This window comes from Sinocyclocheilus anshuiensis, unplaced genomic scaffold (genome assembly GCF_001515605.1).
Source record: "Sinocyclocheilus anshuiensis isolate Anshui unplaced genomic scaffold, SAMN03320099.WGS_v1.1 scaffold1067, whole genome shotgun sequence".
Taxonomy (NCBI): domain Eukaryota; kingdom Metazoa; phylum Chordata; class Actinopteri; order Cypriniformes; family Cyprinidae; genus Sinocyclocheilus; species Sinocyclocheilus anshuiensis.
In genome coordinates this window covers 256,280-271,255 of record NW_015547739.1, presented here as the reverse complement: position 1 = coordinate 271,255, position 14,976 = coordinate 256,280, and the positions used below count along the sequence as shown (strand labels likewise).

The 14,976-nt window shown below is 35.0% G+C and overlaps 1 protein-coding gene across 1 annotated transcript in view; it reads left to right on the top strand.

Annotated features, from left to right (window-relative positions):
* Window positions 1-14,976, top strand: part of LOC107704460 (protocadherin Fat 4-like) — a 105,372-nt gene that overhangs the window by 51,412 nt on the left and 38,984 nt on the right. The window contains exons 2-4 of the mRNA XM_016507388.1: window positions 2,865-2,996; window positions 8,665-8,926; window positions 14,728-14,943. Coding sequence (XP_016362874.1) covers window positions 2,865-2,996; window positions 8,665-8,926; window positions 14,728-14,943 — 610 coding nt within the window. The remainder of the gene's footprint in view (window positions 1-2,864; window positions 2,997-8,664; window positions 8,927-14,727; window positions 14,944-14,976) is intronic.

The window sequence follows — 14,976 nt, the reverse complement described above, 5'->3', positions numbered from 1 at the left end:
GTGTGTGTGAGAGTGTGTGTGAGAGTGTGTGTGTGTTTGTGTGTGTGTGTGTGTGAGTGTGAGTGTGAGTGTGTGTGTGTGTTTGAGTGTCCTCATATTTCTCTCTTATTCAGCTGAGAGCTCAGCTCGTTTAGATTATAAAGCTCTAGAGCTCAACTGAAACTCTAGATGAGTCTAGATATGGAGATATGAGATTATGAGTTGCATCACAGTTTGCATACTATCCATACTTAGCAGGGATTCCCAAACTGGGGTTTGTAGGTTGATAAAAAGCTAATAGTTAAGTAATTCTGAATTATGCAAATATAATATTTTGTAATGCAAATATGAATTTATGCATGTATTATTTTATAATAGTAATAATTATTAGTATTACTAGTAGTAGTACTAGTAGGTGTAGTAGTAGTAGTAAATATTGTTTTCCTAAAAATGTAAAAAAAAACTGGCAAAATAAAACAAGTTAATGAAAGTTGATAAAAAGCTAAATGTATTAAATATTAAGCACATATATTATTTTAATATACATATTTATGCAAATATAAATGTATTCATGTATTATTTTATAATATGTAATTGTATAATACATATAATATATATCGTATAATACGTAAAATGTATCATATAAAATACTTAATTTATAAATAATAATAATAATAATAATTAAAATTATTATCAGACTCATAAAAATGTATACATTTAAATTAATTTTTCATCAAAAAGCAAAATCTAGAACTCAGTTTGAATATGGGTTTGCATGCTATTCATACTGTACAGGAACGTAAATGATTTTGTTTTTAGAATCGAATAAACGTGTGTGGGTTGTGTTTCATGAATCAACACTACGAGTCAATCTTCAAGCTTTTAGAATGAAATCTTAACCTTGCAGAAGTAAAGGTGCGGTCTTTGGTCACCTGCATGTGTGATAATAATGATAAAATCAGAATGAGATATCAGTGAGTGTTTGCTGGTTCAGCTGATGCGGAAACACGTCTGTGTTCATATTTAGACAGCGAATGCAGAGAAACGGTGTGTTTCGGTTCTGATGGAACCCCTCCTCAGCAGTGAATACTGAATCTCTCTCTCTCTGTGTCTGGTGTTTTTCTGAGCTCACGGCTCTGTGATGTTTAATGCAGCAGATATTCAAGTTCTTCAGGACGAGACGAGGTGTGAGTTTTGGGATCTGGCCGCTGTGCTCGTCTGATTTCATGTGTTTTAACTGCGAGTTATTGAATATGAGATGGATGGTTGCATTATGAAATCTGACTGAATGAGTCACGTTTGAAAGCGTTATAAAACAGCTGATTTCTGTATTAATGCTGCATTGCATGCTGATGGAGTTGTTGTAATTATGAAATATTTCATAGACTTCGTAGACACTCATAATTAAAGCCTAAAACAATCCATGTTGATTTTTGTACTGATTTATTGCACTGAAAAAATATTGCTGCAGGATTTACTTACTCAGAAATTGAACAAATGATAGCAAAGAAAAGGGCAAGTAGCATGTTGAATCAAACGGGAAATTTTGAAGTTGAAAGACTGAAATAGTATTTTCTTGTAAAATGTAGACCAATAATCTTTATTTACAACTTTTTTTTTTTATTTTTTTACAGTGTGCATATCGACTTAACAAATAAAGTGCACGGCTACAAAAAATATCAACATTTATGCATTTGACAGATGCTTTAATCCAAAGTGAACTGCATTGCATTGAACTGTTTATCAGTTCATGCATTTACTGGGAATCGAACCCATGACCTTGGTGTTGCTAGCGCCATGCAACCATGCGCTAATGTGTAGCGATAACTACTTAACCGTCTTGAACTCTTACATGTTAACTGAAAAAAAAAAAAAGTATTTTATTGTAGCTAGTTGAAGTGCTAAAATAACTACAATTTAAACAAAAATAAAAAAAAAATGAAACAAAAAAAAAACTATTTAAAACATTTATAAAAACGGCAGAAAAAGACTTAAACTTTGAAATTGAAATGAAAATAGAAAAATAAACACTAATTCAAAATATTAATAAATACTATATATCTCGATACTAAATCAAAGTAGCAACGTTGATTTTACACATTGGCATATTTTACAAGTTGCAACAGTCAGCTTTGCACTTTTATAATTTTACTTTAATAAATCAATTTAATAAATTATTAATTTATTTAAATTTAAATTCGAGCTGAAAAATGACATTCACACATGCATAAATGAATATACATATGTGACCCTGGAGCACAAAAGCAGTCTTAAGTCGCTGGTGTATATTTGTAGCAATAGCCAAAAATACATTGTATGGGTCAAAATTATAGATTTTTCTTTTATGCCAAAAATCATTAGGATATTAAGTAAAGATCATGTTCCATGAAGATATTTAGTAAATTTCCTACCGTAAATATATCAAAACTTAATTTTTTATTAGTAATATGCATTGCTAAGAACTTAATTTGGACAACTTTAAAGATGATTTTCTCAATATTTAGATTTTTTTGCACCCTCAGATTCCAGATTTTCAAATAGTTGTATCTCGGCCAAATATTGTCCTATCCTAACAAACCATACATCAACGGAAAGCTTATTTATTCAGCTTTCAGATGATGTATACTTCTCAATTTCAAAAAATTTACACTTAAGACTAGTTTTGTGGTCCAGGGTCACATAATAGAAATATATTAGATATATAAGAAAAAATTTTTGATTAATCAAAAAAACATTGCTGTCTTTTTATCATGCTATTGGCAATTGCATTAAATGGTAATTCACGGGCTGTTTTATTTCATCACTGGGTCTCTGTGTAAATATCAGGAGGCTGAATGATGTTTGGACTGAGGGTGTTAATGTCTCTCTCTCTCTCTCGGTCTCAGGTTGAAATCACTCTACAGGACGTGAATGATAACCCGCCCGTCTTTCCCACCGACACGCTAGACATCACCATCCAGGAGAACATCAGCGACAGCTTCAGGATCCTGCAGCTCACGGCCACAGACGCAGATGAGGTACAGATGACAGCTGTCAGTCATGATGATTGACATGATAATGGCTCTAGCAGACGTGTGGGCGGAGTCTGTGTGGCTCCGCCCCCAAACACACACAACGCAGACAATACACAACGTTTGCCGTGTTTCTGCAGCGCTAGATTGATTTTAATCATCAGGAAAGAGGAGGAGTGATGTTCTGTGATGGTATTCAGACTCTAGAGCTCATTTCCAGTGATTCTCGCCTGGCAAACACACAGATTCATCTCCAGATGAGGCGTGTTTCCCTGAGAGAGCGAGCAGTCGAGTTCAGCTCCCAGTCTGAACTACTAAACGCTGCGATATTAAACCCAACGCTGAGAGAAATCTGATGCTCCCACGAGCTCAAACTCACGTCTACAAATAACTAATAGAGTCCCAGCCGTGAGCTATGATTGGCTGTTGGTGTTAGGTGGCATTGGGGGGGGGCGGGGCTTCTCATTAGAGAGCAGATCATTAGCAGGATTGTTGTAGCTAAAACTATAACTAATAAAAAAAGATAAAAGCATAAAAATTGCTTCAAATAAAATGTTAACTAAAAAATAATAATAAAAACGATTTCTGCTGGTTGCTTATCTAAAATTTAAGATATAAGAAAAACTATTAATTTAAAAAAATGTGGACTGAAATAATTTTTAAATTGTTATAATAATTAAAAAATATATATTTAAGCTAATTGCCAATGCAAAACTTCTCATTTTCATTTAAGTTGTAACTTGATCTACTAAAATAATTAAAAATGTGTAAATAAAATAAAAATTAATAAGTATACAGACATTATGATTTGGAAAAAAATAATTAATAAAAATGACAAAAAGACAACAGAATTACTGAAACTACCAAAAATGAAAATGGAAAATATAAAAATAAAAACTAATTCAAAATACTGATCAATAATAATATTATCAAATAACACTGGTATTTAGAATAATTAATCATGCACATCACCGCAAACAATTACATTAAATAAAACTTTTTGCACTACAAACCGGTGTGTTTATGATTATGATAATAAATTAAAATATGATAAATACCAGTTTGCAACATCAAACAGCATAACAGAGTGTTTTTGTACAGTTAACATAGTTAAAAATAATGTGGATCAGATAACAATCAAAGAGCCTGAATATAAAAGATTAATTATTTTAAATATTAATTGTGATTCATCTAATTATTAAGTTGTCAGTTTACAATTTACATTAATTATTAAATGTTTTAAATGCATTAGATATTTTCATATAACTATAGTAACTATTTTTAATCTATTTTAAATCATTATAAACCAGTCCAGGAGAAGCAGTTGTGATCTGAACTGTGATTTTTCTCTCCTGTTGTTCATTTCCAGTGTTTTTTTAAATGAAAAGCTTGAACTGAATCTCATGTTGGCACGATGGGCAGGAATTATGGGATGTTTGGGCTCCACTAACAACATGTGTGACTGGAGTCCAGGGTTATTCCTGTCTCGATCTCTGCCCACATCCGTACAGGACAGCCAGAGCTCAAACTCCATGCCAGCGCGTGACAAAGACGCCACTAGACACCAATCACTAAACACAGCTGAACGCAGTGACTGACTGAACCAGAGCTCGGAGTTGCCAAGACATTGAGAATGTGCTCTGTGTGGGGTTTTTTTTGCACGTTGCTAGGGTGTTGCTATGCAATTGCTATGCTGTTGCTAAGGTGTTTTAGGTGTTGCTATGCAGTTGCCATGTTGTTGCTAAGGTGTTTCGGGTGTTGCTATGCTGTTGCTAAAGGCCAAAATATACTTCGTATAAAAAGTATACAAAGTATACACACAGCCGCGCAACCTGTCCGCGTGCAGGCAATTTTTTGAGACCACGCGGACGGTCCGTGTACAACAGCGCATGCGTGAGGTGAAAATTGAGACAGAGCGCAAGTCAAGTAGGTGATACTGCGCCTGTGTTGAGTTCGTCCGTGTGCGCGAGACAGAACACGGAAAGTGACGTATACCCGGGCCTTAAGGTGTTGCTATGCAGTTGCCATGTTGTTGCTAAGGTGTTCTGGGTGTTGCTATGCAGTTGCTAAGGTGTTCTGGGTATTGCTATGCAGTTGATAAGGTGTTCTGGTTGTTGCTATGCAGTTACTATGCAGTTGCTAATGTGTTCTGGGTGTTGCTATGCAGTTGCTAAGGTGTTCTGGGTGTTGCGATGTAGTTGCTAAGGTGTTCTGGGTGTTGCTATGCTGTTGCTAAGGTGTACTGGGTGTTGCTATGCCGTTGCTATGCTGTTGCTAAGGTGTTCTGGGTGTTGCTATGCAGTTGCTATGATGTTGCTAAGGTGTTCTGGGTGTTGCTATGCAGTTACTATGCAGTTGCTAAGGTGTTCTAGGTGTTGCTATGCTGTTTCTAAGGTGTTCTGGCTGTTGCTATACAGTTGCTATGCTGTTGCTAAGGTGTTGCTATGCGGTTGCTAGGGTCTTCAAATCAACAAATACAAACACACAGAGCAACACACTGATAAACGGTAACTTTACAATAAGGTTCCATTTGTTAACTATATTTAATGCATTAACTACCATTAACTAACAATGAGTAATACATTTGTTACAGTATTTATCAATCTTTGTTAAAGTTGCAGTCTGTAACTTTTTTTGGTTAAAAATTATCTGAAATAGATAGCCTGGGATTACAAAGATTTGTATTTTAAAGACAACCAGTTCGAAGGGAGCATAATTTGCTTTTTGGGTTCAAAGAAATTGAAATCGATCTACTCGCTTATACACACTATATTCACATAGTCGCGTAATGCTGATGTTGTTAACATGAACAATTTGAGAATAAAGTATAACAATAATAATAATTTGAACAGTTTGATGTGATATGAGCTAACCGATCTTTAGATTTAATCACCATTGGTAGCACGATTTATTGTAATGCTTTTTTTCCTCAGTTGGTCAGAACAAACGTGGCAGACTTGTTACTTACTTGTTCAGATGACAATATACGGTGAAAATTCTTATTTGGGTCATAAATTCCAAGACGTAGGCTAGAATCTGTGATCCTGAAGTATAGTATCCACACATACTCCTCAAAACATTAGATTCATCCGCGCCGAAGCACAACCCACGCAAGGAAGATAATGCCACAAACAGCTGCAATTGCAGGTTTCAAACAGAGATGGCGACAAAGAGGCAAAACTTACGAACTGCAGCTTTAACGTTAGTTAATACAAACACAGCTGTTCATTATTAGTTAATGTCAGCTCAGGTCCATTCAATAACATTAACAGATACAACTTTTGATTTTAATTATGTACTGTATTAATAAATGTTGGAATCAACATTAACTAAGATTAACAATGAAAAATACTTCTAAAGCATTTATTAATGTTAACTAATGTTAACAAAATGAACCTTATGGTAAAGTGTTAACCATGGTTTCACCTTCATAAATAGATGTTAAAACATCCAGAAGACAATTATACAGCATAATCATGAAATCATAAAGTTCACATCACTACTGTAATTTAACTGATCTCATGTCATGCTCATCCATACAGTCCCAGTATCATTAATATACTATTACAGTTTATATAATTCATATTTTGAGTTTTTATTTTAATAATTTTTTTTTTTTAATATTACTATTTGTTTAATTTAAGTTTTAGCTTTTCAGTTCAGTTTAATTCAGTTTAATTTGAGTAATTTTGATATGTGTTAATGTGTATTTTTTTTATTAAATATTACTATTATTTTATTTCAGTTTTAGTTAATTTTTAGTTTTTATTCATTTCCACGTTTCTCATTTTCATTGAGGTTTTTATCTAGTTTAATCTAATATTCATATTGCATTCCAGCTTTATTTCAAATAACAAAACTGTTTTAATAGTTTAGTGTAAAATGTAAGTAAAATGTCTTATGCTTTACAGGAAAATGTGCTAAAAAAAAATTCACAATGCAAAAGATCCTCAAAAATATGCTTTACCATATTCATAAACCACAACATTTCCATGCCACTCCACAGTTTGAGTGGTGATAGTGTGGTGTTTCTGTAAGCGGATCCTGATCTTCTGCTCTTTGATGTGCCTTCGTCTCGGTCTGAACTCATATTGTCCTGCGCTCAAACAGAGACGTCCCGATCTGTCGCTGGCGTTATTCTCTGCTCGTCAGGATCAGATGTGCCGCGTCTGAGAGCCGCAGGTATCAGGGGATCCATTAGCTGGATTTATAGAGGAACCGTATATCTGCGCGGTTCAAAGAGCCTGCTGTCTCTCTCTCTCTCTCTCGCAGTCTGTAAGCGGGTGTTGGTGTGTTCAGAAGAGCAGTGTTGTGCGTTGGGTTTGTGTTTCTGCAGATCTGACCTCAGGAAATTCGACACCAGCCTGGAAATTAAATACCTTCACTCTCACTAATTGGTCCTGCTGCAATCTGAAGTTCATGTGTGACGTTACACACAGACACCATCTATTTTAGTGTTATTTATAAACCATTATAGTTTTTAGTAGTATTTTGAATTAGCTTTTATTTTTATATTTTCACTTTTCATTTTAATTTGTTACTTTTTTTTATTTTTTATTTTGTTGTGTACTGTTGAAATTTGTAATAGTTTTAGGTTTATCTCAGTTTTTGTTTTAGTTCATTTTTAGTTTCTATTTATTTCCAGTTAGTGATTTTAATGCTTCAGCATTTCTAATTTTCTAACGTTTTTCCTTCTAATATTCATATTTTATTTTATTTCAGTAAATGTGTGAAAGTTTGACATTATGCACAGACACGTTTATTGTACAGATTATTTATTTTAGTATTATTTATATAATATTGAATATGAATTATCTTTTTTTATATATATTTTCAGTTTTCATTTTAATTTTAGTAGTTTTTTTTGTTGTCGTTTGTTGTAGTTTTGTTATGTGCTGTTGACAGTTTTTATTATTTTTTTAATTAAATATTACTATTAAATATTACTATTTATTTATATGATTTTTTTATTTATTTCAGTGTTGGTTTTAGTTTAGCTTTATTTATTTCCATTTTAATTTTCTTAATTTTTTTGTCATTTTATTATGTGATTTTGACATTTTTATTAGTTTTTTTAATTAAATATTACCATTTATTTTTTATAAATTAATATTAATTTATTTTCTTGTTTTAGTTTTTATTTATTTCCAGTCATTTTAATGCTTCAATGTAAACTTATTTTAGTAAGTTGCCAAAGACAGCATTTCTCATTTTCTTTTAAAGTTTTTCATCTAGTATTTATATTTTATTTTATTTCAGCATTATTTCAATTAAACGTGTGACATTACGCACAGATTTGATTGCTTTTCTCAGTATTTGTGTCTTGTTTTTCAGTACAAATATCCAATCATTCTTGTTTTCTGAAAAACTGATCAAAATAAAGTTCTTGCTTAAAACAAGGAACAAATGTCTGCCAGTGGGGGCAGAAACACAATCTTGTTTTCCCGTTTGAATGAGGTTTGTGACTAGGGTTGCAAAGGGGTAGAACATTTCTGAAACCTTTCCAAAAATCCCTGGAAGATTCCAAAAAATCCTGGAAAGTTTCTGAAATTTACTGGAAATGTTCCACCTTTTTGCAACCCTACTTGTGACTGAAGCTACATGATCGTGTGATCACATTAATCCATGATATGCAATGAGGTCAGATGATCACGTGCCGGTGGTTTGTGTGCAGGGAGCGAATGCTCTGGTGACGTACTCCATCATCAGCGGCGCAGACGACAGCTTCCGCATCGATCCCGAGTCTGGCGAGCTGATGAACACCCGGCGTCTGGACCGCGAGCGCAGATCCGAGTATTCGCTGCTGGTGCGAGCCGACGACGGGCTGCAGTCCTCCGATGTACGGATCAACATCACCGTCAGCGACGTCAACGATCACACGCCACACTTCTCACGCGCAGTCTACTCCTTCGACATCCCCGAGGACACCAGCGCAGGTACAACACCATCATCTGATCATCTGCAGTCAGAACTACTGAACCCACTCTCGCATCAACCGAACTGGCTCTTATTACCTCACCCCAGTCAACACTTAAAGGTGGGGTAAGTGATTTCTCGTAGCCAATGTTGACATTTGAAATCACCAAAACAAACCCTACCCCAAAAGGGTCTCGCTCCTATTTTGATAGCTCCGCCCCACACATACATACGCAACCCAGGCAACGATTAGTTCTGTGAAACAAAGCAAAACCAATGTTACACTGTGTCTACATCGGACACGAGTGGCGCGGCAAAATACTATACAACTCCTAATCAGCGATGCGGTCTAAACCACAGATATATATCTATATACACATATCTATGGTCTACACTGGATGCGGCACGGCACGACACGACACATCCCCGACAGAAAACTGCTGCGGCGTTCTATTTATGACGCATTGACACAAATTTCAAATGATTTTCAACGGTCGCTTTCCAGTGTACTAGGACAGACTTTAGCTGTTGCGGCGCAGACACGGTGTTACTCACCTTTCGAGAAGAAACAAAGCAACCTCAGCGTCCGATCGCAGGCCTTCCGCTCCTTGAGTTCTCTCCAGCACTGGAAAGCTGATTCGATATTTACACGGGTCCTACTTTTTGCCTTATTGCCTTAAGCCTTCTTTTGTTCCGCAGCCAATTTCCTCTTTTGTTTTTTATCCGCCATCTCTACATCACTACTGTAATTTAACTGATCTCATGTCATGCTCATCCATACAGTCCCAGTATCATTAATATACTATTACAGTTTATATAATTCATATTTTGAGTTTTTATTTTAATAATTTTTTTTTTTTAATATTACTATTTGTTTAATTTAAGTTTTAGCTTTTCAGTTCAGTTTAATTCAGTTTAATTTGAGTAATTTTGATATGTGTTAATGTGTATTTTTTTTATTAAATATTACTATTATTTTATTTCAGTTTTAGTTAATTTTTAGTTTTTATTCATTTCCACGTTTCTCATTTTCATTGAGGTTTTTATCTAGTTTAATCTAATATTCATATTGCATTCCAGCTTTATTTCAAATAACAAAACTGTTTTAATAGTTTAGTGTAAAATGTAAGTAAAATGTCTTATGCTTTACAGGAAAATGTGCTAAAAAAAAATTCACAATGCAAAAGATCCTCAAAAATATGCTTTACCATATTCATAAACCACAACATTTCCATGCCACTCCACAGTTTGAGTGGTGATAGTGTGGTGTTTCTGTAAGCGGATCCTGATCTTCTGCTCTTTGATGTGCCTTCGTCTCGGTCTGAACTCATATTGTCCTGCGCTCAAACAGAGACGTCCCGATCTGTCGCTGGCGTTATTCTCTGCTCGTCAGGATCAGATGTGCCGCGTCTGAGAGCCGCAGGTATCAGGGGATCCATTAGCTGGATTTATAGAGGAACCGTATATCTGCGCGGTTCAAAGAGCCTGCTGTCTCTCTCTCTCTCTCTCGCAGTCTGTAAGCGGGTGTTGGTGTGTTCAGAAGAGCAGTGTTGTGCGTTGGGTTTGTGTTTCTGCAGATCTGACCTCAGGAAATTCGACACCAGCCTGGAAATTAAATACCTTCACTCTCACTAATTGGTCCTGCTGCAATCTGAAGTTCATGTGTGACGTTACACACAGACACCATCTATTTTAGTGTTATTTATAAACCATTATAGTTTTTAGTAGTATTTTGAATTAGCTTTTATTTTTATATTTTCACTTTTCATTTTAATTTGTTACTTTTTTTTATTTTTTATTTTGTTGTGTACTGTTGAAATTTGTAATAGTTTTAGGTTTATCTCAGTTTTTGTTTTAGTTCATTTTTAGTTTCTATTTATTTCCAGTTAGTGATTTTAATGCTTCAGCATTTCTAATTTTCTAACGTTTTTCCTTCTAATATTCATATTTTATTTTATTTCAGTAAATGTGTGAAAGTTTGACATTATGCACAGACACGTTTATTGTACAGATTATTTATTTTAGTATTATTTATATAATATTGAATATGAATTATCTTTTTTTATATATATTTTCAGTTTTCATTTTAATTTTAGTAGTTTTTTTTGTTGTCGTTTGTTGTAGTTTTGTTATGTGCTGTTGACAGTTTTTATTATTTTTTTAATTAAATATTACTATTAAATATTACTATTTATTTATATGATTTTTTTATTTATTTCAGTGTTGGTTTTAGTTTAGCTTTATTTATTTCCATTTTAATTTTCTTAATTTTTTTGTCATTTTATTATGTGATTTTGACATTTTTATTAGTTTTTTTAATTAAATATTACCATTTATTTTTTATAAATTAATATTAATTTATTTTCTTGTTTTAGTTTTTATTTATTTCCAGTCATTTTAATGCTTCAATGTAAACTTATTTTAGTAAGTTGCCAAAGACAGCATTTCTCATTTTCTTTTAAAGTTTTTCATCTAGTATTTATATTTTATTTTATTTCAGCATTATTTCAATTAAACGTGTGACATTACGCACAGATTTGATTGCTTTTCTCAGTATTTGTGTCTTGTTTTTCAGTACAAATATCCAATCATTCTTGTTTTCTGAAAAACTGATCAAAATAAAGTTCTTGCTTAAAACAAGGAACAAATGTCTGCCAGTGGGGGCAGAAACACAATCTTGTTTTCCCGTTTGAATGAGGTTTGTGACTAGGGTTGCAAAGGGGTAGAACATTTCTGAAACCTTTCCAAAAATCCCTGGAAGATTCCAAAAAATCCTGGAAAGTTTCTGAAATTTACTGGAAATGTTCCACCTTTTTGCAACCCTACTTGTGACTGAAGCTACATGATCGTGTGATCACATTAATCCATGATATGCAATGAGGTCAGATGATCACGTGCCGGTGGTTTGTGTGCAGGGAGCGAACGCTCTGGTGACGTACTCCATCATCAGCGGCGCAGACGACAGCTTCCGCATCGATCCCGAGTCTGGCGAGCTGATGAACACCCGGCGTCTGGACCGCGAGCGCAGATCCGAGTATTCGCTGCTGGTGCGAGCCGACGACGGGCTGCAGTCCTCCGATGTACGGATCAACATCACCGTCAGCGACGTCAACGATCACACGCCACACTTCTCACGCGCAGTCTACTCCTTCGACATCCCCGAGGACACCAGCGCAGGTACAACACCATCATCTGATCATCTGCAGTCAGAACTACTGAACCCACTCTCGCATCAACCGAACTGGCTCTTATTACCTCACCCCAGTCAACACTTAAAGGTGGGGTAAGTGATTTCTCGTAGCCAATGTTGACATTTGAAATCACCAAAACAAACCCTACCCCAAAAGGGTCTCGCTCCTATTTTGATAGCTCCGCCCCACACATACATACGCAACCCAGGCAACGATTAGTTCTGTGAAACAAAGCAAAACCAATGTTACACTGTGTCTACATCGGACACGAGTGGCGCGGCAAAATACTATACAACTCCTAATCAGTGATGCGGTCTAAACCACAGATATATATCTATATACACATATCTATGGTCTACACTGGATGCGGCACGGCACGACACGACACATCCCCGACAGAAAACTGCTGCGGCGTTCTATTTATGACGCATTGACACAAATTTCAAATGATTTTCAACGGTCGCTTTCCAGTGTACTAGGACAGACTTTAGCTGTTGCGGCGCAGACACGGTGTTACTCACCTTTCGAGAAGAAACAAAGCAACCTCAGCGTCCGATCGCAGGCCTTCCGCTCCTTGAGTTCTCTCCAGCACTGGAAAGCTGATTCGATATTTACACGGGTCCTACTTTTTGCCTTATTGCCTTAAGCCTTCTTTTGTTCCGCAGCCAATTTCCTCTTTTGTTTTTTATCCGCCATCTCTTATCTTTCTGTCGCTCGGCTCGGACTGAACGCGCTCTCCTCCACATCATGAGTAGACACGCCCCTTACTGCTGATTGGCTACAAGTTTGTTTGCTAGTCGGCCCGACTCAGTTTTCTAAAGCATTTTTGAAAAAATCGCTTACCCCACCTTTAAGGGTCAGTCTTAAGGCCCACTCACACCAAGAACGATAACTATAAAGATAATGATATTATCGTCCACACCAACGAACAATATCGTCTGTTTATTCTAAGCGTACACGCGTCTGTCGCTTTAAATTCTCAAGCTCGTGACAGCAGGATGGATTCTGATTGGCTGTCAATGTTTGTATCGTTCATCAGCCAGGAAAAAATCGTTCTGGAATTGATTCCAACGATATCGTTTCTCGGTGTCTTTATCGTTATAGCTGTGGTGTGGACTCTGCTAGCGTTTAATATTGAGAACGATTTTTAGAACTATATCTTTATGGCTATCTTTACAGTTATCGTGCTTGGTGTGAACGGGCCTTAAGACTTTACTAAAAGTTGCTTTTAGCTTCTTTATAAAAGTCTCCTACTTGTAGAAAAGCCCTACTTGTAACTAAGAATTTTTTTACACTTAAGTCAAAGCTTTTCTGAGAAGTTTTACACATGCGGACCCTGAATTGGCACTTATTAAAAGCTGAATTTACTGCATTACAATTCAGATGCTCAATTCTGAATAACATTAACACACTACTAGAATGTCGCTTCTGGAAGAAAAAACTCCATTCATTTTGTGAGTTGATTTTTCATTTTTAATATTTGTAATATTTTGAATTCGTTTTTATTTGTATATATTTTCAGATATAATTTTAAATTATAGCTTAAATCATTTTAAATTATTAAATTATCTTGTCATTTTTTTATTATTTTAAGTTTTTTGTTATTAAATTACTATCAAAATTTTACTATTTAGTTATATTAATTGATATTATTTATTTTTATTTAGTTTATTTATTTACAGTTAGTAATTTTAATGCTTCAACTTAAACGAATTTTAGTAAATTGCCAAGGCAACATTTCTAATTTTCTCAAATTCTAATATTTATATTTTATTTTAGCTTTTTTTTCCCAATTAATTTCAGTTAATATGTGATGTTATACACAACCACATATATTTTGCACATCATTTATTTTAGTATTATTTATATACTATTATAGTTTTATTACATTTTTGTTTCATTTTGTTATGTGCTTTTGGTATTTTTATTAGTTTTAATTAAATTTTACCATTTCGTAATAATCATTTATTTTATTTCAGTTTTAGTTATTCATTAAATATTATTAGTTATATTACTAATATTCATTTGTATTTTTTTTTCCAGTTTTAGTTCATTTTTAGTTGTCATGTCAAAGAGAAACCTGCTGTGATCGTTAATTGATGGTATTTTCTTTCGTTGAAGCCATCAGTCATCATTATTTGAGCATTTTTTTTTTTTTTTAAATAGTCATGTTTAACAGCGAAAAACTACATTACCCATGATTCTGCAGAGAACTCTCCACCAATCAGAGAGTCTCAAGAAAATAGTGCAACAGTCAGTTCCAGAAGTAAAAATCCCGTTAATTTTCTCCATCGGGGAATTGATTTTTAGCCTTTTTTTTTTTTTTTAGCTCTGAGGTCGTTAATCGATGATAAATGCTTTTGTTAAAGCCGTCAGACCGCATTATTTCAACTCATATTTTAACAGTTTAACAGCAGAATTCCTGGTGAAAACTACATTACCCATGATTCTGCAGAGAACTCTCCACCAATCAGAGAAGCAAATTGTGCCAAAACTACAGGTTAATCTTCTCTATGAGGTGCAATGATGAGCAGAGGAAAACACAGAAACATCTCTGGAATGCTTGATTGTGATTGGTCAGTGAATATTGTTGCATAATCACTCATTTTCTGTGGTGGTTTTCCATCGAGGTTCGATCGTGGCGGCAATTCTGGCCAGTGACTCGGACTCGGGATCAAACGGTGAGATCACGTACTCCATCGAGGAGGATGAGGAGGACTCCACCTTCCTCCTGAACCCCATCACCGGCGTCTTCAGCGTCACCCGTCCACTGGACTTCGAGTCTCAGCAGCACTTCATCCTGACGGCGCAGGCCCGGGACGGAGGAGGTCTGTCCAGCTCTGTACGAGTCTACTTCAACCTGCTGGATATGAACGATA